General features: G+C 43.2%; 1 protein-coding gene across 12 annotated transcripts in view; it reads right to left on the reverse strand.

Annotated features, from left to right (window-relative positions):
* CHEK2 (checkpoint kinase 2) overlaps positions 1-25,600 on the reverse strand; it is a 51,549-nt gene that overhangs the window by 2,901 nt on the left and 23,048 nt on the right. For 9 of the 12 annotated variants that reach the window (XM_045081532.1, XM_004766518.3, XM_013063539.2 and 6 more), the window contains 11 exons: positions 25,152-25,276; positions 24,885-25,032; positions 22,068-22,158; positions 16,174-16,282; positions 13,574-13,627; positions 10,174-10,235; positions 8,288-8,387; positions 6,510-6,596; positions 4,353-4,516; positions 4,034-4,149; positions 2,930-3,015 (listed from right to left, as the gene is read on the reverse strand). In XM_045081532.1, coding sequence (XP_044937467.1) covers positions 2,930-3,015; positions 4,034-4,149; positions 4,353-4,516; positions 6,510-6,596; positions 8,288-8,387; positions 10,174-10,235; positions 13,574-13,627; positions 16,174-16,282; positions 22,068-22,158; positions 24,885-25,032; positions 25,152-25,276 — 1,142 coding nt within the window. The remainder of the gene's footprint in view (positions 1-2,929; positions 3,016-4,033; positions 4,150-4,352; positions 4,517-6,509; positions 6,597-8,287; positions 8,388-10,173; positions 10,236-13,573; positions 13,628-16,173; positions 16,283-22,067; positions 22,159-24,884; positions 25,033-25,151; positions 25,277-25,600) is intronic. The other 3 variants (XM_045081534.1, XM_045081535.1, XM_045081538.1) reach the window with 3 other exon arrangements.

Genomic DNA, 25,600 nt, shown 5'->3' on the forward strand with positions numbered 1-25,600 from the left:
CCGTCTGCAGTATTTTGTTATAGCAGCTCTAGCAAACTAAATACACCCATGTCATCCCCAGGCCACTCAGCCTTTAGAACCTCTTTATACTGTGTGAACCCATGAGTACCTGAAACCCAATAGACCATGGCCCTGTCTCTCTCTGAGGGTCCCCCCTCATGCTCTACACCTACCTCTACTGCCACATGTATTCCACTGTGCTGTGATGACTATGGTCGGGGTTGGCCCCCACCCAGACTGTCAGCTCCCCAAGGCAAGAACTTATCGTTCTCTTCTTTGCATCCCCAGTACCTACGTGTTGACACATGAGCTCATTAACTGTCGTTGAAAGAATGAACACAAAGAACAAACCCACACAGCAACACACTGGACAGCAGCTCTGTTGTATAGCCAGAACTGCCCACAAGCCTATTTAGGCCTACATTTAACACAAATCATCAGGGCAGCTGGGTGGCTCAGTCAGTATAGCGTCTGACTCTTGATTTCAGCTCAGGTCATGATCTCAGGATTGTGAGATCAAGCTCAGCATCAGACTCCATGAGTCTGCTTGTCCCCCTCTCTGGCTGATCCTCCCCCTACTCGTGTGCGCTTGCTCTCTCTCTCTCAAATAAAAAAAACCTTAAAAAAAAAAATAATTGGGGGGGGTACCTGGGTGGCTCAGTGGGTTAAGCCTCTGCCTTCAGCTCAGGTCATAGTCTCAGGGTCCTGGGATCGAGCCCCACATCAGGCTCTCTGTTCAGCAGGGAGCCTGCTTCTTTCTCTCTCTCTCTCTCTCTCTCTCTCTCTATTCTCTCTACCTCTGCCTACTTGTGCTTTCTGTCAAATAAATAAATAAAATCTTAAAAAAAAAAAAAAAAAAAACAACTGGGGCACCTGGGTGGCTCGGGCATTAAGCGTCTGCCTTCAGCTCGGGACACGATCCCAGGGTCCTGGGATCAAGTCCCGCATTGGGCTCCCTGCTCGGTGGGGAGCCTGCTTCTCCCATTCCTACTCACCCTGTTTGTGTTCTCTCTCTCTCTCAAATAAATAAAATCTTTAAAAATAATAATAATAATAAATTAACAATTAGTAGCAATAATATGGAAAAGGCACTCATTATATACCACAGGTAACAATGTGCATCTGCAAACACCTTCCTTGGAGAAGTCTACAATCTATTCAAAAATGTATATTGTAAAATGCCTCAAAGGCAAGCCGGAAGGAGTTCTCCATTTCAGAAACTGAGTATGAAGTGCCAAAGAGTGGATGTTATGGGGTGTCATGGGATCACATAAAGGATGTTCCCCAAACCAAACACAGTTAAGAGCAAGACAGACTGGAATTCACATTCCAAACACTCAGTCCACGGCCAGACCCACAAAGCCATTTGGCTTCTTCAAAAGCACTGAAATTTCCCAAAATAAAACCTAAGCTATCACTAGCAGATAAGTAATGCCGGCCAGTGTCTGCATTCCTGTCCTCACTCTGTGTTCCCTCCACCTTCTGCAGCAAAAACAAAATGTGGACAACAGTTTTCCAGTGAGACCCCTGGGGAGCACTGAACTTCACCTTTTTCCTCAGTTGTTAGTAACAGTTTTCTTTTGAGACAAACAGAACAAGAAAAATAGGTTAGGCACGTTCGTAAGCTGTGGGCAGCTACAAACTCAGTTCCCTGGCCTAACTGGCAAGCTACATCCTACCCCCCCAACCCCCCAAAACAAGACCAGCACAACTCCTGCACCTCCACATCTGGCCCCAAAAGTTTCCCTATTAGGGCACATCAAAAGAGCCAAGAGGCATGTTTTTCTTTTTCATCAAAATTAAATCCCCACACGCAAAGGCACCCTTGTTTCCAAATTCCTTTTCTTGAGGGTCCTGCTGTTTCAAATCTGTGTGGTCTACGAAGTGCTAAATCATCCAACAGATTTCTTCTGGGGGAAGACCACTGTTTCCAGGGAAATAGCCCAAACAAATGCATCTACTTTTTTTTTCTTCCAAGGATTTGTTGTTCTCAACCTGAGCTGGCCTGAGCAAAACCGTTAGGTATGGAGAGCTGGAAGAATGAAAGAATAGGGACGGTCTTCCCAGAGCCCCGCAAGCACAGTCCTGAGACTGGATGGCCCGGAAGAGTTTCTGGACCAATAATCTCCAGAGTACTTGAGCCCCGAGCTCCAGCTAGCTGGTTAAGTTCCCCACCCCCACAGGAAACAGACCAAATGGAAATCAACAAAAAGGGGTACGGCTGTACTGAGTGGAACTGCATTTCACAGGAGGCCTGACATCCGTCAGAAAACCTGTCCCGTGCTATAGCTAGTTCTAAAACCAAAGATCAGTCCACCAAAACCACAAAGGACTTCTAAGTCTGACAGCTAGAATGAGGTCACAGTATAATCCAGTAAGAGCCACAACAAGGACACAGAGATAATACAGACTGGAAAGGTGCAGTAACAGCCTGCGCTCATGGTCTGTTTACTCACTAGGAATAAGTGGGACCCTGTATGCTCACTTAGACTTAAGAAAGGGCACCCCTTTCCCCCAGAGAAGCTGCCCTCCTCCTCTTCCTCCTGCTCTCCGACTTAAGGACAAGGACAGCTGGGAGGAAGTCCATCCCACCTGTGTGAGGGAAGAGGCTGGCACAGGTGGGAGTGGCAGTGGAGGTTCTGAGCTAGAACCACTTCTCAAGGTGCCACCGCCAAACTGCAGACTTGGGGAACCCAAGTGGGACTAGGAAAGGCCAGTGACCTGTCCTGGCCTTCCAGAAGCCACAAGTTAAGTTGAAAAGGTTGTACCCAAAGACACGCCTATGCTCATGACCCATATACACACAGAAACATACCCTAGATACGGAAGGTGCATTAAATAATCTCAACAAAGCGAACATTTCCAACTTCTTCCTTTATCCTTCAGGTCCCCACATAGTTCATGCTAGCAAATGTTGTCCCATACAAACCTGAAGCCACGGGTGTCTTAAAGCTGCTTCTGTCGTAAAACGCACCTTTGGATCCACTACCAACAACTTCTTGACAAGGTCCAGAGCTAAAGCAATAAGATAATCAAGTATCAAATCTTAGTGGAAAGGAAAGATACATTAAATCAGCAAAATTAAAGTGTGCCAGAATCACAGGCCAACATCCAAAGAGAAGGAGGGGCTGATGTCACTGCAAGTCAGCAGGTGTGGTGTCCAAGGCCCCCCACCCCCAAGCCCCAGTCCTCACTCTGTATTCAGAACACCAGGAATGAATATAATGCCCCCCCTGCCCCCCCCCCCCGTCTCTCCTTGTTCACACATCACCACCTCCTCAACTCTCCCTGTTCCCCCCATTCATTGCTGGACTCAAGTTCAAACTAATTAAATCTGAACTTCTACCTAGTTCTAGGGTGCTTAGGATGTTCAGCCAACTCTCCTAACTTGACAGTGAGAGTTTCTCAGCCAGCAACAGGCTCCTCGGAACTGCAGGCTTGGCAGAAACAAAGCTTGACAGCAAGCAAGTAGAGGCTGGCTTTTGTATTGCAACAATATTATTCCTTCAACATTCTAAGATTTAACAGAATTGTCTATGTTACATAGCCTGACATTTAGTTTTCCTTTTGAGAAGTACAAAGTTACACTTTTAAATTCTAAAACACAAAGAAATTACTTCAGCTCTTACTTGCTCACTCCAAGGAGACTTTCTAACTGAAAAGTTAGTTATTATTTTGTACACTTACTAGGTGCCAGCCACTTGCTTAGGTTATACCTACTCTCACTAAAACCCTTTAAGGGAGGGGTCTACTGTACCTGCTTTACATATAAAGGAAAGGGTAACTCAGAGACATTAAGTAACTTGCCTAAGGTCACACAGCTAGGGGTAGCAGACCCAAACAAAATATGAGCCTCAGTAAGCCTTGTCTGGAGGCTCTGTTCTCAACTTCCCTTGCCCCACAAAAGGTGTAAAACAATTAACAGAAATCAAGAATTAACAGGAGGAACCTAACAGAATATGAATAGAAATTTCCACCACAGCACACACACATCTTGGCAAACCACAAATTCTTAACCCTCTCATATCCATACCCTTTTCTGAGACCTCTGCCCAGGCTTCAGGAATGAAATTGAATTTTCCACTGGTGATCTGATCCTTCAAAGACACTTGAGTCTTATGCTCAGAGAAAGGTGGATACCCACTAAGGCTTAATATTGGCAGAGAGAGAAAGGAAAAGAAATCAAATTATATCCTCAGTGGCATTTAGACATACAGATTAGATTTTTCTTTAAATAAATGGTCAAAAAAAAAAAAAGTCACCCAATTTAACACAAGCTCTCTATCTGGACACGTTTCCGACTTTACCTAGTTACCTCCAACCAGACTCTGAAGCAATGAAACTTTTCTTACCAAATAAAAAGAATCACTCCTAAACTCCAACAATCCACAGCCCGGTTATATCCAGCAGTCCCAAAGGAATTAAGAACCTCAGGAGCCAGGTAAGTAGGAGTACCACATAATGTTCTCATGAGAGAGGTCTCCCCCAAGATCTTAGACTGCCCAAAATCAGTAATCTAAAATTAAGGACAAAAGGGAATCATTTTTAGTGGTGTCATAAAATAAAAAGACTGGGACGCCTGGGTGGCTCAGTGGGTTAAAGCCTCTGCCTTTGGCTCGGGTCGTGATCCCGGGGTCCTGGGATCGAGTCCCGCATCGGGCTCTCTGCTCAGCAGGGAACCTGCTTCTCCCTCTCTCTGTCTGCCTCTGCCTACTTGTGATCTCTGTCAAGTAAATAAATAAAATCTTTAAAAAAAAAAAAAAAAAAAAAAAAAAAAAAAAAAAAAAAAATAAAAAGACTAACATAGTCTTGCCAGTCCTAAAAGGCAACGCAGGCGAGATCAGTTCCCATCCTATACAGCTCGTGCCTGTTAAACTGGAATCTTTAACACTGCAAGTTAAATTTCATTTTGCTTGGGCCACCTGGGTGGCTCAATGGCTCAACAGGTTAAAGCCTCTGCCTTCGGCTCAGGTCATGATCTCAGGGTCCTCGGATTGAGCCCCGCATCTGCTCAGCAGGGAGCCTGCTTCCCCCCTCCCCTCTCTCTGTCTGCCTCTCTGCCTGCTTGTGATCTCTCTCTCTGTCAAATAAGTAAATAAAATTTAAAAAAAATTTATTTTGCTTAAATTAAACATCCCAAGCCAAGGAAGCTCAAGGTTTCTTCTCCAATTTACCTGTGGTTCTCTGTACCTTAAAGAAAGGTTTATAATCCTTATCTAACCCAGACTCTAGGGACCTAATTAGTTATCCATGGTTTTTCTTAGATCCTAGTTTCTCAAACAATCTCAACACTCAAATACTTGAGGAGCTTGGAAGAAAAATTCTGAGATGCAGGCTGGGTATCATGATTTTTTTTTTTTAATCAACAGAAGATTCTATACTGAAGCCAGGGTTGGGAAGCACACTGCCTTAGAAAAGCAGTGGTAGATAGGGGATGGGATTTTCTCATCCATCTAGATCCCTCCCCCCACCCTTTTTTTGTTTTTTTTTTAAAGATTTTATTTATTTATTTGACAGAGAGAGATCACAGGTAGGTAGAGAGGCTGGCAGAGAGAGAGAGAGGGAAGCAGGCTCCCTGCTAAGCAAAAAGCCTGATGTGGGACTCAATCCCAGGACTCTGAGATCATGACCTGAGCCAAAGGCAGCAGCTTAACCCACTGAGCCACCCAGGCGCCCCTCCTCCTTCCCCTTTAAACAAAAATTGCTTGTATAAAGTAGAGGACAATAAATGCTCATTAAAACCTGGATTTGGGGGCGCTAGGCTCAGTGGGTTAAGGCCTCTGCCTTTAGCTGGGGTCACGATCCCAGAGTCCTGGGGTTGAGCCCCACATCAGGCTCTCCCCCCAGCGGGTGGCCTGGTTCTTCCTCTCTCTCTGCCTACTTGTGATCTCTGTCTGTCAAATAAATAAATAAAACCTTTAATAAAAAATAAAATAGGGTGCCTGGGTGGCTCAGTGGATTAAAGCCTCTGCCTTCGGCTCAGGTCATGATCTCAGGGTCCTGGGATCGAGCCCCGCGTTGGGCACTCTGCTCAGCGGGGAGCCTGCTTCCTTCTCTCTCTGCCTGCCTCTCTGCCTATTTGTAATCTCTGCCTGTCAAATAAATAAATAAATAAAATCTTTTAAAAAGGGGGGGAGCACCTGGGTGGCTCAGTTGGTTGAGCGACTGCCTTTGGCTCAGGTCATGATCCCGGACTTCCAGGATCAAGTCCCGCATCAGGCTCCCAGCTCCTTGGGGAGTCTGCTTCTCCCTCTGACCCCCTGACATTCTCCTCTCTCATGCTCTCTCTCACTCATTCTCTCTCAAATAAATAAATAAAATCTTTAAAAAAAAATAAAATAAAATAAAATCTGGATTGGAGCAATACTATCTGATCACTAAAAAATCGCTAATACCAGAAAGGTCAAATTCTCTACCTTTTCATGCTCCCACTTTTTACTTGATGAATTTTATAAGTTTGGGGACAGAAACCTACTAGAGTGGCCACAAACAGAACATAAATTTCTTACCTTTATAAGACAGTCCTCTTTTGGAGATGAGAGCAGAACATTCTCTGGCTTTAAGTCCCGATGTATAATACCATTTTCGTGAAGGTACTACACAGAAAGGGAGGCATGACCCTTGGATTTATGGAGTAGGTAAGTGAGTAAAGACAGACACAGATACAGACACACACACACACACCCCTTACAGCTGGGTGAAACCATAAGCCAGGCTATTCAAAACCATATTCCCCCAGGGCCACCTGGGTGGCTCAGTGGGTTAAGCCTCTGCCTTTATTTGGCTCAGGTCATGATCTCAGGGTCCTAGGATCCAGCTCCGCATTGGGCTCTCTGCTCAGCAGGGAGCCTGCTTTCCCCTCTCTCTTTGCCTGCCTCTCTGCCTACTTGTGATCTCTGTTTGTCAAATAAATAAATAAAATCTTTCCAAAAAGTTTTAAAAAATTATAATAATGTATTTGGATATTCTTTTCCTGAGGATAATTTTTAAAGGCCTCTGTAAAGCACCTAACTATAAATTATCTGTTTAAATACCCAGAGTTCACGTATTCCTCAACACAAAAATTGAGTTCATCTTCAAAATCTCTATGTCTGAAAGGTTGATGTTGTCTGTGTGGTCACCATTTTTATACACCAAGTCATTTCTTTAGGGAAAAAATTCCCCCACCCACGGATCTGCACTCAACACATCTTAATGTTTTTGGTATGACAGAAGGGAGAGAATCAATTATTAAGACAGTAAAGTACTGGTTAGGGGCTAACGGACTTCAATTCATCTGAATGCACCGCCCCCACCCCCGCCCCCCACCCCACCCCAGCCACACACACACCCTGGCCTGGAACAAAAACTCCTCCAAAACACCCTCAACAGGAGAAAGACCTGTCAAAGCCCCCAGGGAGGGCAAACCCAGGTGAACCAGCAGCAGGAAAATCTCCCTCAACCCCCACTCCATAGGAGAACTGCTTCCAAACACTTGGGTTTCCTTCGTGGAGTAGGTCTTCAAGGGAAGAAGTCTTGCCGGGCAATCGCCACAGCTGAATTTGGTTTGAAAACGTGATGTTCAGAAGCAGGCAGGGTACCACCAGCTACTCCTTCACCCAACATCCCCACAGACTAGAGCAGGCGGAGCATATGCCCACCCACCTGCTGCTAGGGCTCACAGGCACCTAAGGGGGCCACCTGGAACTGGAGTGGGGGGGGTATCCATCTGTCACAACCACCCCACCTTCCCACCCTTACTCTCCCACCTGCCTGCCACCCCCCAAGCTCCCAGCAGGTTAAGAGGTTTTCTACAAGGTTCAGGCCCAAGGAGAGATCAGTGCCCTCCAGATATTGTTCCAGGTTAAAGAGAAGACGTGGGGCCCTGTTTATTTCTCTAACTCCCCTTGTTACTGTCACTTAAGCTTCCCAGCAAGACTTTTCCCATCTGAGTCAAAGGCATGGGATGGGGCGCCTAGGTGGCTCAGTTGTTAAGCATTTGCCTTCGGCTTGGGTCATGATCCCGGGATCCTGGGATGAAACCCCGCATAGGGCCCCTGCTCAGCAGGAAGCCTGCTTCTCCCTCTCCCAACCCCACTGCTTGTGTTCCCTCTCTCGCTGTGCCTCTGTCAAATAAATAAATAAAATCTTTTTAAAAAGGGGAGGGTGTTTTTGCCAAGAACAGAACAACACAAGAACAGGCAGACTCTGTACCCTGGGTTTTACGCACCATCCCTTGCTTTCTGCCTGACGTCGGGAGTAATTCACCCACGAGCAGGGTGTCAAAAGATCCAAGGGCTTCGCTTACCTGGACAGCCAGGAGCATCTGGTAAAAATAGAGTTTGCACGTAGCTTCTTTCAGGCGCTTATTTCCCACCACCCTGTCGAAGAGCTCTCCTCCTTCCATCCTGGAAGACACAGGCAAAGCAGGGGTTCCCTCTGGAGGCAGACTCCCTTGGATTAACACAGTAACACCAACAAGATTCTTTCAGACAAGCAAAGAGCTGCCTTTGTTACTCACTCTTAAGGACTCCTGTTTGGAAGAAAAGCAGTGAGCTTGTTAAGTCTCCTCTCTACCGTAAAGAGGTCCCCGCTAGAAAGGAAGGAATGAGGAAAGATGGAAGGAGTGGGCAGAGGGCACTGGACACACTTGGGAGGTTTTAAGAATCTGACTCACTGGGCCCCAGGTGGAGCCCATGAGCTTGCATTTTTATCGCAGGCCCCAGGGGATTCTGTGGTTGGAGCAATCAGGCCAGCGGGGGCTGAACCCCAGTTCCCTCACTTCCCCGCTTTGGGACTTTGGGCAAGTTATATCACCTATCTGAGCTTGTTTCTGCCTCTTAAAAAAACAGGGATAACCACCCCCCACCCAACCTTTAACTTGATGGCTGTTGTAAAAATTAAGAGATAATTAATATAGGTAAGGCAGCTGGCACAATGTGGCTGCTTGGTGGGGTTATTCAATCCCTCTGAACTTCAGTTTCCTTCTCCGTAAAGGGGGGCTAAACATAGGAACCCTGCAGTAACTTGTGAGTCACCTGGATGACCGTCACGAAGGGTAAAGGAGTCAATTCACACGAAATGCTCAGAGCAGGAACTGGCTCAGACTAAGTGCTTCATTAGTCTCAGTGACTGTTATATTAAATATATCAAACTGGTTTTGTTTCTTAAAGACTTGTTTACTTGACAAAGTAAATAAAGATTTATTTACTTGACAAAGAGAAACAGCGAGAGCACGAACACAAGGGGGAGTGGGAGAGGGAAAACAGGCTTCGCACCAAGCAGGAAGCCCAATGCAGGGCTGGACCCCAGGACCCTGGGATCACCTGAGCTGAAGGCAGAATTTAACCATCTGAGCCACCCGGGCACCCCATTATTGAACTGTTTTAAGTAGGTCCGGTCAGACAGAAACAGATATTCCGTTAAGCATCCCAAGGGTCACCCAGTCTTCTCCTAGTGCTATGACTGAGGCTATTTATTCTAAAATCTTAGTGGTCAACCTGCTTAGCCACTATGTGCCACTCAGGAGCAAAGCCTCGCCCGTCTGCCACAAGAGCCGCTCCCAGAAACACCATGTATTTAGGCAGGAATGAGCCTTAAGACAAGCCTCTTGCAAGAACAGGACCAAAAATTGTTTTGCTCACACCACAGAAGACAGGACTTTGTGGTTACTGAAAAAGACCACCAAGTAAACCAGCAACAAAAAAATCAGGTGTCACCATACCGCCCAGGACTTCAATCCCAAGCAGGATCTACCTGGGCAGGTGTTTCAGGGTAATTAATATGCACGTGTGTCTGAGCAACTATGTGTGCCAGAGGCTCTGCTGGGCACTTTCCATCCCTCATGGGATTCCATCTTTATGACTCTGTGCATAGGGTATCATCATACCCACCTTCTCGACACAAGTTAAAGACTCAGAGACATGAAGGAAACTCATTCACGGGTAGTCACCTGCAGAGTAGTATCCAAACTCAGGCCTCCGACTCAGGGCCTGGAACTTCTAAGCCACGTGCTTCTGGAAACACTGGAGGGATTTTAGAATCAACACTGACGCCACAAGCACACATTGTGAGCTCCACAACCACATACATACAACGAGGGTTCCCAGGATGGGAAAAAAGCATGCCAGCCTTCAATTCTTTGGTGGCTTATAAGCAATGAAATAGAAACAAATAGAAAGGTTTATTACTTACAATTCCAAGACAATGTAATAATCTTCGGCATCAAAAAAGTCTTTAATCTTGATGATACAAGGCTAAGAGAGAACAGAGGAAAAGTAGTAAGAAGCTCCCAAGAGGGAAACCACAGGAGCAGGACTCAGGCATTTGGTCCCCTGCCTCAAGACACTGAAGTCCATATTGCAGAAAAGGCAGCACATCACTGAGCTGGCTCTTCAATGAGAATGTGCAATAAATCCTCCATCCCACCAAGCTGGGGAGGGACAGGTCATGTTTCACACACAAGGATGGCCAGTGTCTTTCCAACATCCCTGCTGACTGTCCCAGAACCCAGGTACTGAAGGACACCTAAGGAACCCAAAGAACCAAACACTAGCGCGCTTCCTCCTCTCTGGACCATGAAACACCCTGCCTGCCCAAGATTCCCAATGTCACACTCGGCTCACCATCCTCCTGCCTGGTGATCCAGCCCTCTGGGTATCCAACCTCAGGTCAGCCTAGGTCAATGTCACCCACAGTTCCCTGCATTGGTTCTCATCTGCATGCCTGACGCCCATCTTCAATGTCTATCTTACCAGACTGTGAGCTCCAGGAGGGCAGAAAAAGGAAACTAATACCCACCATGGGTCTCCTTCCATCAGGCACTTCATGGGTTGAGTCCCCCCCCACCAACACCCGAGTCTTATTTATCTTTCTAGGACCAACACTCAGAGAGCAGCTGGCACACAGGAGACATTCATATGCTGCCCAGATTAATACAAACAAAACACCACCAACTGAGGGTAGACTATGCCAGCCCATTTTGTTTGAAGATTTTATTTATTTATTTGACAGAGAGAGCGAGAGAGCGAGCGAGCACAGGCAGGGGGAGCAACAGGCAGAGAAAGAAGCAGGCTCCCCAAGGAGCAGGGAGCCCAATGCAGGGACTCCATCTCAGGACTCCGTGATCATGACCTGAGCCAAAGGCAGATCCTTAACCAACTGAGCCACCCAGGCGCCCCCGCAGGCCCCATTTTGGTCATAGCATACACAACCATGGGAGAGAGGCTGAGAACAGACCGGCTCCACCACTCCTTACCTATGATCACAGCATGTCCTTGCTCTGTATGATCATTTGTTAATTGTCACAATAATGAAGACACTGGATATGTATTATAGTGTTATATTAAGAGAAACAGAGAGGAAAGGAAAACTGAAATTCTCATATACCGTAACAGGAAGGCAACAGGCTATCTCAAATTGATACATCAAGAAACAGCACTTTATGCCTATCATGTAGAAATATGGATACACTGGTTTAAAAAAAACAGATGAAAGAGTTCTAAAATGTTTGTAGGGGAGGATTAGGGGGCTGCAGAGCTACAGTCTGTGTATAAACCTTTGAGCAAGATTTGAATCTCTAGATTCTATGCATATGATCATCTTGATGAAATATAGAAGCAGAAGACACACGTGGAAAAAAACCAGGAGATCAGAGGAACAAATGAGAGCTGCTTGGTTCTGCCTGGCTTCACCCGGCAGGGCCAGGGCCCACCTGGGAACAGATGGGTCTGGGAGCTGGTAGAGCACGAGGAGGTCCCCGGCAGTCCAAGCCTGTAGGCACCACCACCTCTAGGGTCATTCACATGCTGCAGCACTGTAGCTGAAGGCGTCTCTCCTGAACCAGAGCTACTACCCTAAACCCTCCACTTAGATCATGCACGGAACAGTTTAGGGAGTGACAGATTGCTGTCACTCCCCAAGCATGTTCACACAGAAAGCTTGGCGAGCAAATCTCATTGAATTCCCAACTGACCTTTATGGTTTGTCTCCACTGCACAGATGAGCAAACAGAGGCTATGAAATGTGAAATGACCACCTGAGAGCCAGGAGGTAAGAAAGATGGGACTAGGAACCCAGGTCTATCTCCCCCACTAGGCTGAAACCACAGGAGAGGGGGGACAGCCAAATCCATCTGTGCTCAGCACCACCCAGGTCTTAGAAGACAGGCTGGCACAGTGTCTGATGACTGACTGGATCAATGCCTGGCTCCAAGCACTAGGCTCTGCTGGGCTATCAGGCTCTACTCATTATCCCCCAAATGCACTCATGAGCCTATATTCAATTTCCAAGAGCTTTCCACATACCCTTGTAAACTGCCAAGAAAGTATCTCCAGAGATCTTTCTCGAGGATTCTAAATTCCTCTCGACTGCAGTGGACATTGGATTTGTGTAAATGTTATGTTTGGGGATCCTCTGACATCAGGAAAAATTCCCTGAGGATTTGAAGTGTTTATCTTATGGGTATGTTTGAAGCAACCCCACCCCAGAAGATTAGAGGACTCCTCTCTTGAACGAGAGATTACAGATCCCTTGGGGAAAAAAAGGCTAATTCAGGGGAAGAGGAGGAAGTTGCTAGGGAATTAGAAGAAAGCAAAGCCAGGATGCTGGCTACTCAGATTCTCTGGCTTTCAAGACCCACCTATTCAACTATTGTGGTGATGGCAGTGATTCTGTTCTTAATTTCTATTTACTGTCTGAGGCATTTGAGGAGGTGGAGAAAGAAGAAATCTTTTCATTGCTTAGAGGTTAAGAACCAGAGTTAAGATTCAGGCATCTGGGTGGCTCAGTTGGTTAAGCATCCAACTCTTGATTTTGGCTCAGGTCATGATCTTAAGGTTGTGGATCAAATGCCAGCATCAGGCTCCTCTCTGGGCATGGAGTCTGCTTAAATTATCTCTTACCCTCTCCTTCTGCCCCTAGCCCCATTCAAAAAAAAAGAATTAAAATAAGATCATCCTTAGCTGAACAGACTGGAGGTCTAATTGCAAGTTTCAATTCCAGTGCCAACCTAGCTCATGACTTCACGGGGGCTCATGAATTAATGAAGAAACAGGAAAAAAAAAACAATAAAAAGGAAGATGGATCAGTCTAAAGTTCTCTTCTCACTTCTTAAAAGACTCTCTTTCCAGTGAGACAAGCTCATCACTACACAAAAGATAGGAACTATTTATACCCGCTGAGATAAATGGACATCAGCACCTTCAAGGTATAATTCAGAGGTACTGAAACTTCAGGTATAATTAAACTAAATTTACCAAATTAGCATCGTCTTCCCAAACATAATCAGTTAATCAAATCCCTATAAGATGAAATACTTAGGAAATGTAGGTGTTGGTCAAAACTCACTCAGTGGAAGTAAAACATGAAATCTTTATACAGTATTGTCCTCTCAAAATTTCAGGATAAAGCTCTTTCCAGCTAAATACATATCCCCCATGAATGTGTACCCACACATGTACACACACAACACAGACACACACAATTAAGGAACCCAAGTTCATACTAGCTTTATTAAACTGAAATACTTTGTACTCCTCCCATATTTTAAGAGAAGTGGATTTAAGTATGGGTCATATTTTATAGCAATACTTACATGATTTAGTTTTTTCAAAATTTCTATTTCTGTTTCAACATTGAGAGCTGGATCCTTTGATCAATTAAAAAAAACCAAAGTTTGTTAATAATAGTAATAGTCAATATTTAGAAAATACTTAGTTACAAATTATTTGGGTAAAAGCTGCCTGAATTCCACACACCCAGCCTTACTCATACAGACAATTCAAGGGTTGGGGTCAGAGAATTAAATCGCTCACCCAAAAAACAGTCTGCAAAGTGCATGGCAAATAGCATTCAGTAAATGACCAGGCCTCTTTTTTTGAAAGAATCATCTTAGAGAAGTCTCATACTCCCAAAGTAAACTGGGTTCTATAATTATCCTCATTTCACAGATGGAGTAACTGAGGCACACAGAAAGGAAGCCACTCGCTCCGGTTCTCACAAGCCAGAAACAAGTGTATTTCCATGGTTCTCACACTTACCTGGTGAGCTCTGTCGCTCTCTCTTTTTTTTTAAGTTTTTATTGGAATTCCAGTTGGTTAACATACAATGTAATATTGGTTGTAAGCTCTGTCTCTCTGGCTGTGGAATTGTTTATACTCATAAAAATGATACAATAAATAAACCACAGACAAGAGGTATTCAATTAAATTGTAAAAGGAAAACGTCAAGCCAAATTTCTAATAACGGAGTAGACACAGACTCCAATTTGCTGCAGGCTGACGTATTTACTGAGGCAGCAAGGAGAGGAAGCATCAGGGGACTGGAGTTGCTCTCCACTGCAATTCCAAAAGGATGAATCGACTCACTCAGCCTCAGGGGCTACACCCTCCCAAGCAAAGAGGATATAGAATTACATATTTATGTAAAATGGACTTCAGCTAAGAAACCCAGATGTTTAATTTTAAAAGCCTGCCTCTTCCTGTAAGCTGTTAAACTCATTACCAAGTCAGGGCATACTCTGATGATAGAGAGGTCTTAAAGAGCCCAAGCTGATTTGAAAGATGAAATTAAGAAGTGTAAGTTTGCTCCAAGTCATTAAGAATCCGGTAGGTGTTTTCTTCCCCCTCAAAATGGAAAACAAACCCAGAATCACAGGGGAAAAGGATCTACCACAAAGTGAACACAGAAAGGAAATTGCTCTTGCCATATGAGAATGGCATTGTCCTTGGGGCGCGGGTGGAGGATGGGGGATTGATCTTGAAAGAATGTTAAAAGTATAATGGCCAGAAACAGCTGGCCACAAAAGAAAACGTGATTAGAGACCTCACTTTACATTAATTTGTAGGGTCATGTGTTGAAAGACCAATACATTTCACCATTTCGCCAATGCAGTAAACATGTATTAGGGAAAATGGGATAAAATGAAAAATTTTAATTAAATAATTTAATTAAGATTTTGAAAAATCTGCAGATGCTAAGATATTCACTGTTTCAAAGAACTAGAAATTATTCCAAAAGATTAAACAGAACAATGGGTGAATAAATTATAATACCATTCAGAAAAGAGAGACTCAATCATGACAAAGCATGGCACATGGGTGGCTCAGTCAATTAAGCGGCTGCCTTCAGCTCAGGTCATGATCCCACGATCCTGGGATCGAGCCCATCTCTCAGGCTCTGCGCTCAGTAGGAAGCCTGCTTCTCCCTCTCCTACAGTTCCCTCTGCCAGTGTGCTTTCTCTCTCCCTCTCTCTCTCTGTGTCAAATAAATAAATATAAATCTTAAAAAAAAAAAAAACAACAAGGCATCTACTAAGGGAAAGTTTATGCATTAACGTTTATGTGGAAAACCAGAATACAAAATGATGTATACAATATGATTTCAACCATCTAAAAATGCAAATTTTATGAAAAAGGACTACAAGGAAAAAGAATACTGGGAACAGTTGTAGAATTAAAGTGGCAGGGATAAGGCTGGGTTTCCTGCCCCACGACCCAACAATTCCCTTTCTTTTTTTTTTTTAAAGATTTTATTTATTTATTTGACAGAGAGAAATCACAAGTAGTCGGAGAGGCAGGCAGAGAGAGAGAGAGAGAGAGGGAAGCAGGCTCCCTGCTGAGCAGAGAGCCCGACGCGGGGCTCGATCCCAGGACCCTGAGATCATGACCTGAGCCGAAGGCAGCGGCTTAACCCACTGAGCCACCCAGGCGCCCCAACAATTCCCTTTCATGTACTGTAAAAACTTGTAGCAACTTGTAACACCACTTCCTACTAGGTATATTATTATGTACAATGAAGTATTTTTGGAACCAAGCTATTGATAAGTACATTTCCAGGTTAGGTTTACATGTATGTGTGTGTGTGTGTGTATATACACACACACACACTTTTTTTAATGGGTGAGGACAAAAGGACAGAGAGAGAATCTTAAGCAGGCTCTACGCACAGTACAGATGCAACAGAGGGCTTGACCTCACGACCCTGAGACCATGACCTAAGCCAAACTCAAGAATCAGATGCTTCACTGACTGAGCCACCCAGGAGCCCCAATACTCAAAATTCATCAGTGTTGTTTAATACAAATTCACATATGTGAACAGTGACTTCTTCCTGACATTGAACATCGCCACTCTAAAATTATTTGGGGGACATTAAGTGTTAAAAACAGCTGAGCATCCACAAACAGGTACTTACAGCCTCTCTCTCAGAACCAATAGCGAACTTCCTTTTGCTGATGATTTTTATGGCTACTTTTTTACACGTTTTCCTCTCAAAAGCTAGCTTCACCTCACCACAGGCACCACTGCATGAGAAACACAAAATGATCGATTATCAGAATGATTTTAATCGGGAGACCCATCATTCCTGAGCTGGCCTCAACAAGTTAAATACCATCCACACACAACCTTGCCAATGTCCCTATTTTCAGACAACACAGTGAAACCTCACCAAGGTTAAAATGTCAAGGGCATAAGTGAATGTGGACCATCCAATAGCACTGAGTCAGCTCCAAATTCCACTTTTTGAGCTGAGAGATACAGACTTAAGTCTTACTGGCACCCCAGTGTGTGAAATTCTCAGAAAGACACTAAAAACAAATAGAGAAATTACTCATCCTAGATTCAGAAACACATCAAGTCGAACAAAGTCCTAGACAAAAATGAGTTTGACTGACACAAGTTATAGCAAACAGCATCTGCAAATGAATTACTTTGAACAATATCGTCTTTCTTATTCAAACGAACTATATAAGCAGTCAATGCCAGGAATTTCACCCTAAATAAAATCACAATGCCTAAAACACATAAGTATTTATGCAACTAACCTGCTTGTAGCAAACTCTCAAAGATTTACAATTAATTGGGACACTGTAATGGAGGAGGAATGATACCCAGGATACCACCTAAAATACAGATAACCCGGTGGGCTCTGTTCTCCAAAGCTTGGGTCAAGTGAAGGTAACGGCCACTCAAATATCAATCCCTCATTACATGCCCGAAGTAGACTGTAACTACTATGACTCTGGAATGGGATGATGGGTTTGCGAAGACATTTTTTTTCCCTAACAAAATCTATCACTGTAATCATTTTTTTTTTTTTAAGATTCTATTTATTTATTTGACACAGAGTGATCACAAGTAGGCAGAGAGGCAGGCAGGCAGAAACAGAGAAACAGGCTCCCCGCTGAGCAGAGAGCCTGATGCGGGGCTCCATCGCAGGACCCTGAGACCATGACCCAAGCCAAAGGCAGAGGCTTAACCCACTGAGTCACCCAGGCGCCCCAGTAATCATTTTAAAATGTGCAATTTGTGGCATTAAGTATAAGTACATCCTCCTGTCATGCAACCATCACCCCTGTCTAGCTGCAGAATTTTTTCATCAGTCCAAATGGAAGCCCCACCCCATTCTATGCTGCAACCAGCCACTGGCAACCACGGATCTACTTTGTCTCAATGGATTTGCCTATTCTGAACATCCCATCTCAATGAAATCATTTGACATGTGGCCCTTTGTGTCTGGCTTCTTTAACTTAGCATGTTCTCAAGGTTCAGCCATGCTGTAGGATGCATCAGTAATTCGCTCCATTTTATAGCTAAATAATATTCTGTTGTGGGATGCCTAGGTGGCTCATTCAGTTAAATGTCTGCCTTCATCAGCTCAGTTCATGATCCCAGGGTCCTGGGATCAAATCCCACATAGGGCTCCTTACAGAACAGGGAGCCTGCTTCTCCCTCTGCCTGCTGCTCCCTTGCTTATGCTCTCTCCAACAAATAAATAAAATCTTTTTAAAAATAATTTAAAAATATACAGAATATTCCATTGTATGGATATATCACAGTTTGTTGAGCTATTCATTTGTTGATGGATATTTGGCTATTGTGAATAGAGAAGAACTGAATATCCATGCCTAAGTTATTTTTTGAACACCTGTTTTCAACTGGGGGGGGTTATATACCTTCAAGGGGGAATTGCTGGATCATATGGTAATTCTATGCCTAACTTTTTGATAAACCAATCAATTATTTCCCATAGTGGCTACACCATTTTACATTCCCATCAGTAGTACATGGAGTTTCCAATTTCTCTGCATCCTAACAAACACTTGTTACTTTCCATTTCTCTACTATGACCATCCTCCTGGCTGCAAACTAGTATCTATGGTTCTCATTTGCATTTCCCTAATGACAAGGATGCTGAGCATCATGTCAAGCGGTGGTTGGTCATTTGTATACCTTCTTTCAAGAAGTCTATTTAAATCCTTTGCCCATTTCTAAACTGGATAGTTCTTCCTTTCATTGTTCTTTATTCTGAATACTAGATCCTTATTAGACATACTGACTTGCGAGTGTTTTTCTCTCCATGGCTGTTTCACTCCCTTTACAGTATCTGGATGCACTGAAGTTTTTACATTTGATGAAGTCTAATTTATCCATTTTTTCTTCCTTTATCATTTTTTTTTTTATGCTTCTGGTACCATATTTAAGAAACCAACACCAGGGGCGCCTGGGTGGCTCAGTGGTTTGAACCGCTGCCTTCGGCTCGGGTCATGATCCCAGGGTCGTGGGATCGAGTCCCACATCGGGCTCTCTGCTCAGCAGGGAGCCTGCTTCCTCCTCTCTCTCTGTCTGCCTCTCTGCCTACTTGTAATCTCTCTCTGTCAAATAAATAAATAAAATCTTTAAAAAAAAAAAAAAAGAAACCAACACCAAATCTAAGATCATGAAGAGTTATCCCTGTTTTCTTCTTATAGTTTAATACTTCTATTTCTTACATTTAGATTGTTCCTTTTTTTTTTAAAGATTTTATTTATTTATTTGAGAGTAAGACAGAGAGTATGGGAAAGGGAAGGGTCCGAGGAAAAAGCAGACTCCCTGCTGAGCAGGGAGCCTGATGCGGGGTTCATTCCTGGGACTCCGGGATCTTAACCTAAGCCGAAAGCAGACACTTAACTGACTGAGCCACCCAAGAGCCCCTCATTTTTTCCTTTTCATTTTTGCAGATAGTGTGAGGTAACAGTCCATATAACTATTATTTTTTAACATCTGTCCAAAACATTGCCCAAAAGGTGATCAAATCACCTTTTGCCTGCGAAGTCTTCCCTGAGTCTATGCAGCTCAGGTGGGTGATCTCTAACAGTAACCTAGGATGGACCTGTAACCAAAATTGAGCCAGTCAAGGTTCTCCCTGGACTCAAATGCGGATATTGGGAGAGAAACATTTTTGCCTACAGTGGCTTCTAGAAGGAAGAAAATACGAATGGGGCTCCAGGAAACCATCTTTCCTGCCACAAAGAGAAAGCAAATCTATAGTAGCTGAATCAAGTGAAGGCACCAGAGCCCTGGCAACAGTTAGGAGCCCTTATATCCAGCCACAGGTAAAGCCACACAGATAATCAGAACTCAAAGAGAGAAACAAAGCCCTAAAGGCTACCTGATCCAGTCATACCTGAAATCAGTTGTGCCCCTATTACAAGAGTCAGTAAAGTTCTTTTCTTTTCTGACTCATGTGAGTTAAGATTCTGGCACCTGCTAAAAGCTAGAGGATTTTCCCTTAGGAAAAAATAAAAAAGTCACATATATTTCTTAAGGATGGGCACAAATTTCACTATAAATTTCCAAGCACCAATGCAAATACAAAAACATAGTGAGGTACTGAATTTAACATCTACAAACTAAAATATCTCCCACAGATGGTCATAAAGAGTACACTATGTTTGATTCTATGTGGCAGGAATATAGGTAATTATTTCCCTCTATTAACTTCTACTTTCATGTTTCCAAAAATGTTAAAAGAAAGGCTTCTGGGGTCGGGGAGGGGTGGGAGATTGAAGGACATGATGCAATGTGGTAAAGGTGTCCCTAAGGAAGTGGTTCTCAGGGCGCCTGGCTGGCTCAGTTGAGAGTGCATGTGACTCTTGATCTTGGGGTCATGAGTTCGAGCCCCTTATTGGGTATACAGATTACTTAAATAAATAAAACTTAAAAACCTAAGGAAGTGGGGCGCCTGGGTGGCTCAGTCTTTAGGCATCTACCTTCAGCTTGAGTCGTGGTCCCAGTATCCTGGGATCAATCCCCAAGCCAGAATCCCTGCTCAGTAGGGAGCCTGCTTCTCCCTCTCCCACTCCCCCTACTTATGTTCCCTCTTCCACTGTCTCTCTTTCAAATAAACAAATAAAATCTTAAAAGGAAAAAAAAAAAACCTAAGGAAGTGGTTCTCAAAGTAGGATTAAGCAACCCCTAAGGGACCTCAAGCTGTTTGCAGGATGTCCACAAAGCCTGAACTACTTGCAGAATAATACTAAGGCATTATTTGTCTTTTTCATTCTCATTCCCTCAGGAGCATACAGTTTTCCAGAGGCTATACGACATGTGATATAATGGACTGAACAAAGAAGCAGTATCAAGATCTAGCCATTTTCTAATAAACCAGGTATCAAAGACGTTTGCAAAAATGTGAAATGATGTCTTTCTTTTCACTAATCTTTATTTAAACAATTATTCTGCAGGGCCCCTCCTTGGCTCAGTCAGTTAAGTGGCTGCCTTTAGCTCAGTTCATGATCCTGGGGTCCTGGGTTTGAGCGCCACATCCGGCTCCCTGCTCAATGGGGAGACTGCTTCTTCCTCTTCTGCTCGCCCTGCCTATGCACGCTACACCTCTCCCTCTCAAGTAAATAAGTATCTTTTAAAAAATTATTTTGCACTAAAAATATTATCTCTCTTTTTTTTTTAAGATTTTATTTATTTGACAGAGAGAGAGAAATCGCAAGTAGGTAGAGAGGCAGGCAGAGAGAGAAGGGGAGGAAGCAGGCTCCCTGCGGAGCAGAGAGCCCGACTCGGGGCTCGATCCCAGGACCCTGGGATCATGACCCGAGCTGAAGGCAGAGGCCTCAACCCACTGAGCCACCTAGGCGCCCCCATTATCTCTTTTTTTAAGATTTTTTTATGTATTTGAGAGAGAGAAAGTGAGTGGGTAGGGCAGGGAAAGAGAACCCCAAGCAGACTCCCCAGTGAATGGGGAGACCGAATCATCGGTGGGGGGGGTGCTCAATCCCAGGACCCTGAGATCATGACCTGGGTCGAAATCAAGAGTTGGACGCTTTAACCAACTGAGCCACCCAGGCAATCCAAAAACATTATTTATCTTAATGTAGATGAGTTTTTTAATGCATTAATTAGTATCATTAATGTCTGCATTTGAATTTCTAATACAGTTAGTATCAACAGATTTAAACCATGTGAACAAAAGCTCCTTGACATCCTCAGTAATTTTTAAGAGCATAAGGGATCCTAGAGCGACTGGGTGGCTCAGTAATGTCTGACCAGCTCAGGTCATGATCTCAGGGTCCTGGAATTAAGCCCTGCGTAGGGCTCCCCACTCAGTGGAATATCTGCTTCTCCCACTCCTTCTGCCTCTCCCCCTGCTCATGCTCTCTCTCTCTCTCTCAAATAATACGATCTTTTAAGGAAGGAAGGAAGAGTGTAAGGGGTCCTGAAACCAAATATTTTGAGAACTATGCCCTGATTGGTCAGTTTCATTTCACTTCTCAAGATTTCACAGATTCTGAAGAGGGCATAAATGCAGTAAATGCTTCTTTTTTGGAGGGTAATAAAAATGTTCTAAAACTGATTGTGGTAAAGGTTTCACAACTTTGTGAATATATTAAAAACCATTAAATTATATATTTCATATGGGTGAATTATATGGTATAAAAACTTTTTTAAATTTCTTTATCAAATCAGGGGTGCCTGGGTGTTTCAGTGGGTTAAGCCTCTGCCTTCAGCTCAGGTCGTGATCTCAGGGTCCTGGGATGGAGCCCCACATCGGGCTCTCCACTCAGCAGGGAGCCTGCTTCCCCTTCTCTCTCTGCCTGCCTCTCTGCCTACTTGTGATCTCTCTCTCTGTGTCAAATAAATAAATAAAATCTTTAAAAAAAATTAATTTATTAAATCAATAACACACCTATCACAAACAAGTTTCCTACAAATACAAAGTTAATGAATGTTATAAAACCAAGAATAAAAACTAATCAATGACAAATGTTTAGAAAAAAATGAAAGGCAATTTCCATAATAACAAAAAAAATTTACCTTCCGAGAATTTTTGACATGATGTATTGGTCTCTTAATTCCTTAGGATAAATTGATTGATCATCTACAGTCAGATCAAAAAATACAAAAACTAAGGGGAAAAGGGCAGAAATAAATCTCATTAATTCACTCAATAAAGATAAAAAGTCCTAAGATTTAGTAAACACACGTAATATGAGACAATTATTTTTAATCATATTTAACATGTAACTCTAAAGGAATTATTTACCCAGGATAATAATAATTTTGTAATATTATGAAATTATATTTCATCTGCATATTATGAAATCCATGAAAATGACAGTGAAATCTCATTCTTCCATAAAAATACACAGCATCATCTCACTATACATACATGCAGGAAATCTATACATACATGCTAGTCTCATTCCTTTGCCTCAGATTTATCTATCAATTATAACTAATGTAAAATACCCATGAAAGATTAGTCCCTGCCTGAGCCAGAAAAAAAAATACCTATGCAGACCAGCAAGTGAACTGAAGAGCAATTAGTCTGAGCCCAGAAAAAAATCTTCTAGGCCAAAAAACACCCTAGTAAAATTAGACCACAGGTCACCATACTAAAGGATAAGTATTCTCTTCTCTTTGCCATTTATATTCCTCTACAGGTCTGGCATTTTTTTTTTTTAAGATTTTATTTATTTATTTGACGGAGAGAGAAATGACACGTAGGCAGAGAGGCAGGCAGAGAGAGAGGGGAAAGCAAGCGCCCTGCTGAGCAGAGCCTGATGCGGGGCTCGATCCCAGGACTCTGAGATCATGACCTGAGCCAAAGGCAGAGGCTTTAACCCACTGAGTCACCCAGGTGCCCCAGGTCTCTCATTTTAAATCATCTTGAACCTACTTTGAAAGTTAAATAAATAGCATTTTCCCCAAAATCATCTGGGCTGTATCCAAAAAAAAAAAAAAAAACCAAAAACAGAAACAAAAACAAAAACAAAAACGAAAGAAAGAAAAAATAACCCCAGTCATTTAAAAATTTAACCATCCATGTGGGCCAAGGCTGTAATCAATTATCAACATTTCAATTCTACAAAATCAGTGGTAAATTTGCCAACTGCCTGTATCCTCTTAAAGAGGGAAATTTGCTGAAACCCTTGAGTTTCTCTTATTTCAGGAAACAGGTTTCGACCTCCCTGGAGTAACCTAGAGTTCCAGTCTCTGGCACAAATCTGAGCCACCTGAGTGTGCTTCATTCCAGGCCGGTCCACATGAGACAGACCCATGCAGTGAAAGAAATCTGCCAGTGGTTCAAGATACAACTATTTCTCTATGCTTGTAGATACTTATGAACCTACATGTTCCAGTGGCATCTAAGAATCTGGAAATTTGAGTGGTTCTGGAGAGCTATTTCTCACAGATGTCAAGGTCTACTTCAAGAGCTGCAAACTCAGTTGCCCACAGAGGCCAAGGTCTCATACACACAGTGAGGACTGGGTTGAGTGTAAGACAACATGAAGCAGTGAGGACTTGCATGGGCAAACATATCATGCATCTGATAAAAGGCAGGTTCTACTGAGCACTGGCAAATGCTCCAGGTATGGGGTTATAGGATTAGTATGGCCAGACGGTCCACCTTCTCAAAGCAACCTGGATTTTCACGTTCAAGTACAAACAGCGAATGTCTAATAAAATGCCAATAAACTGAATGCAACCTGCAGAGTGACCTAATCTATTTCTACCTTTAGCCCATATAACACCTCTCTTCAAAGCAGAAAAGGTGCTCCTTGGATAGACCAACCAGGAAAAGGTGGCACAGAGCTTGTCAGACGGACCAAATCTTAGCACCTGGTTGGCCCCTCTACCAGGGGCTCTCAAACAGCAATAACCTGCACAGCTGCCCTGACTATAATCATCAGATAGAAAACAGAACAGCAACAGGTAAAACTATCATAAAACGTGCTTTAGGATGCCCAGGACAGCCATCATTCCCAGATACCAGTCTAGAGACTGTATGAGAATCAGCTAAGCAAGATTTTTTATATCCCTGGGACTCCTGGACCAGGAACTTTCAGACAGCACCTGGGGGCATCTGTATTTTTAAGGCCTTGCCCCCACACACAGACATCCTTCCCAATCAACTCTCACGTGGATTTGTAAAGTTCTGTTTTGGGGTTTTTTTTTTTTCTTTTCAATCCAAGAAACAAGAGTATATTCCTCCTGTCCAAGGATTTAGAATCATTGTGAGATTACATTTAACTATTCTGTGGTGAATGACAACTGTTTGGTTTGCGTGTGATTTTGGTAAAATTTTAGCAGTGGCTGCTTATAAAATGTTGCCCGATGATGACAATAAACATGAACACTTTGGGATAACCACGTGGTATTTAAGGGAGAAGCTTTAACATGAGATTCTGCCCAAAAATCCCTAACGCCTGGCAGGCCCATGAAGTTCAACTGATACTTGCAGCAATTAAGGAATGAAAGGGAAGAATGAGAAAGGAAGAGAAGAACGGAGGGAGGGAGAAGAATTCATGGCCTAAAATAACTCATCGACCCCAAAGACTGATGGGCTATAAACTGCATCGATGAACGAAGAACCATCTTAAGGAGTATCGTTCCACTGACAGCAAACAGCCTTAAACACAAAACTAACCCAACCAATCAAACCTTACAAAATCTACCTTGGTAGAAATTTTTCGTTCGTTTAAAAATGCCCCTAGGGCTGCACTGAATCCTGAATACTAACCTTCTTACTTTATTTATCCGAACCTTACTCTGCGAAGGGCACAACATCAATTTTCCCTTTATAGGAGAGGAAAAAAAGATCCAGTAACCAGAAGAGAGTAATGTTACCTTTATTACTCCACACTGAAAGTGCAATTTCAGAATTGTTATTCAAAGGAAGGCGTCTTCCTTTCCCTACCAGCTCTCTATTTACAAAGGTTCCATTCCCACTGTGATCTTCTATGTATGCGATGTAAGAGTTTTTAGGACCCATTTCCTAAAATAGAGAACATTTTATTTCAAAGTTTTAACAGTGGGGAGTTAGAGTGCCAAGATATCTCAGCATGGTGACGACATTACCGGTTCTCCCAAATACAAGAATACATTGTCACCTACTCTGAAAATCCGAAAGTGCTTCTTGCTGTAAGTCCGGTATTTATCTGTTCTTTTCAGCACTGGCTCGTCAAAGCAGTATTCACAGCTTCTATCTCTCCCAAACCAGTAGTTGTCATTAACACACTCTGTAACACAAAAGTACACACCGGAGTGCTGTGGAATTTCATGCCCGGAACACCTTTAAAAATTGCTCATAAACTCTAATTGTAGAAAAAGAACCTAAGAAAGCAATCAAGCTTAGAGCTATCTATCAGAATTTTATAGGAGTAAAAACAAGCGGGGGGGACGATTTTCCAACAAGTTTAATAAATTGTGGTTTATACATAACTATGAAATAATAAGCAGTCATTAAAAGTTCTCAAGCAATTATTAATGATTTGAAAAAACACTTATAATCTAATACCTTCCTACCTATTACCCTCTTGAAGCTTCCCATACTTAGTGTAAAA

This window comes from Mustela putorius, unplaced genomic scaffold, assembly GCF_011764305.1.
Source record: "Mustela putorius furo isolate JIRA1106 unplaced genomic scaffold, ASM1176430v1.1 tig00000578_pilon_pilon_pilon, whole genome shotgun sequence".
NCBI classification, from domain to species: domain Eukaryota; kingdom Metazoa; phylum Chordata; class Mammalia; order Carnivora; family Mustelidae; genus Mustela; species Mustela putorius.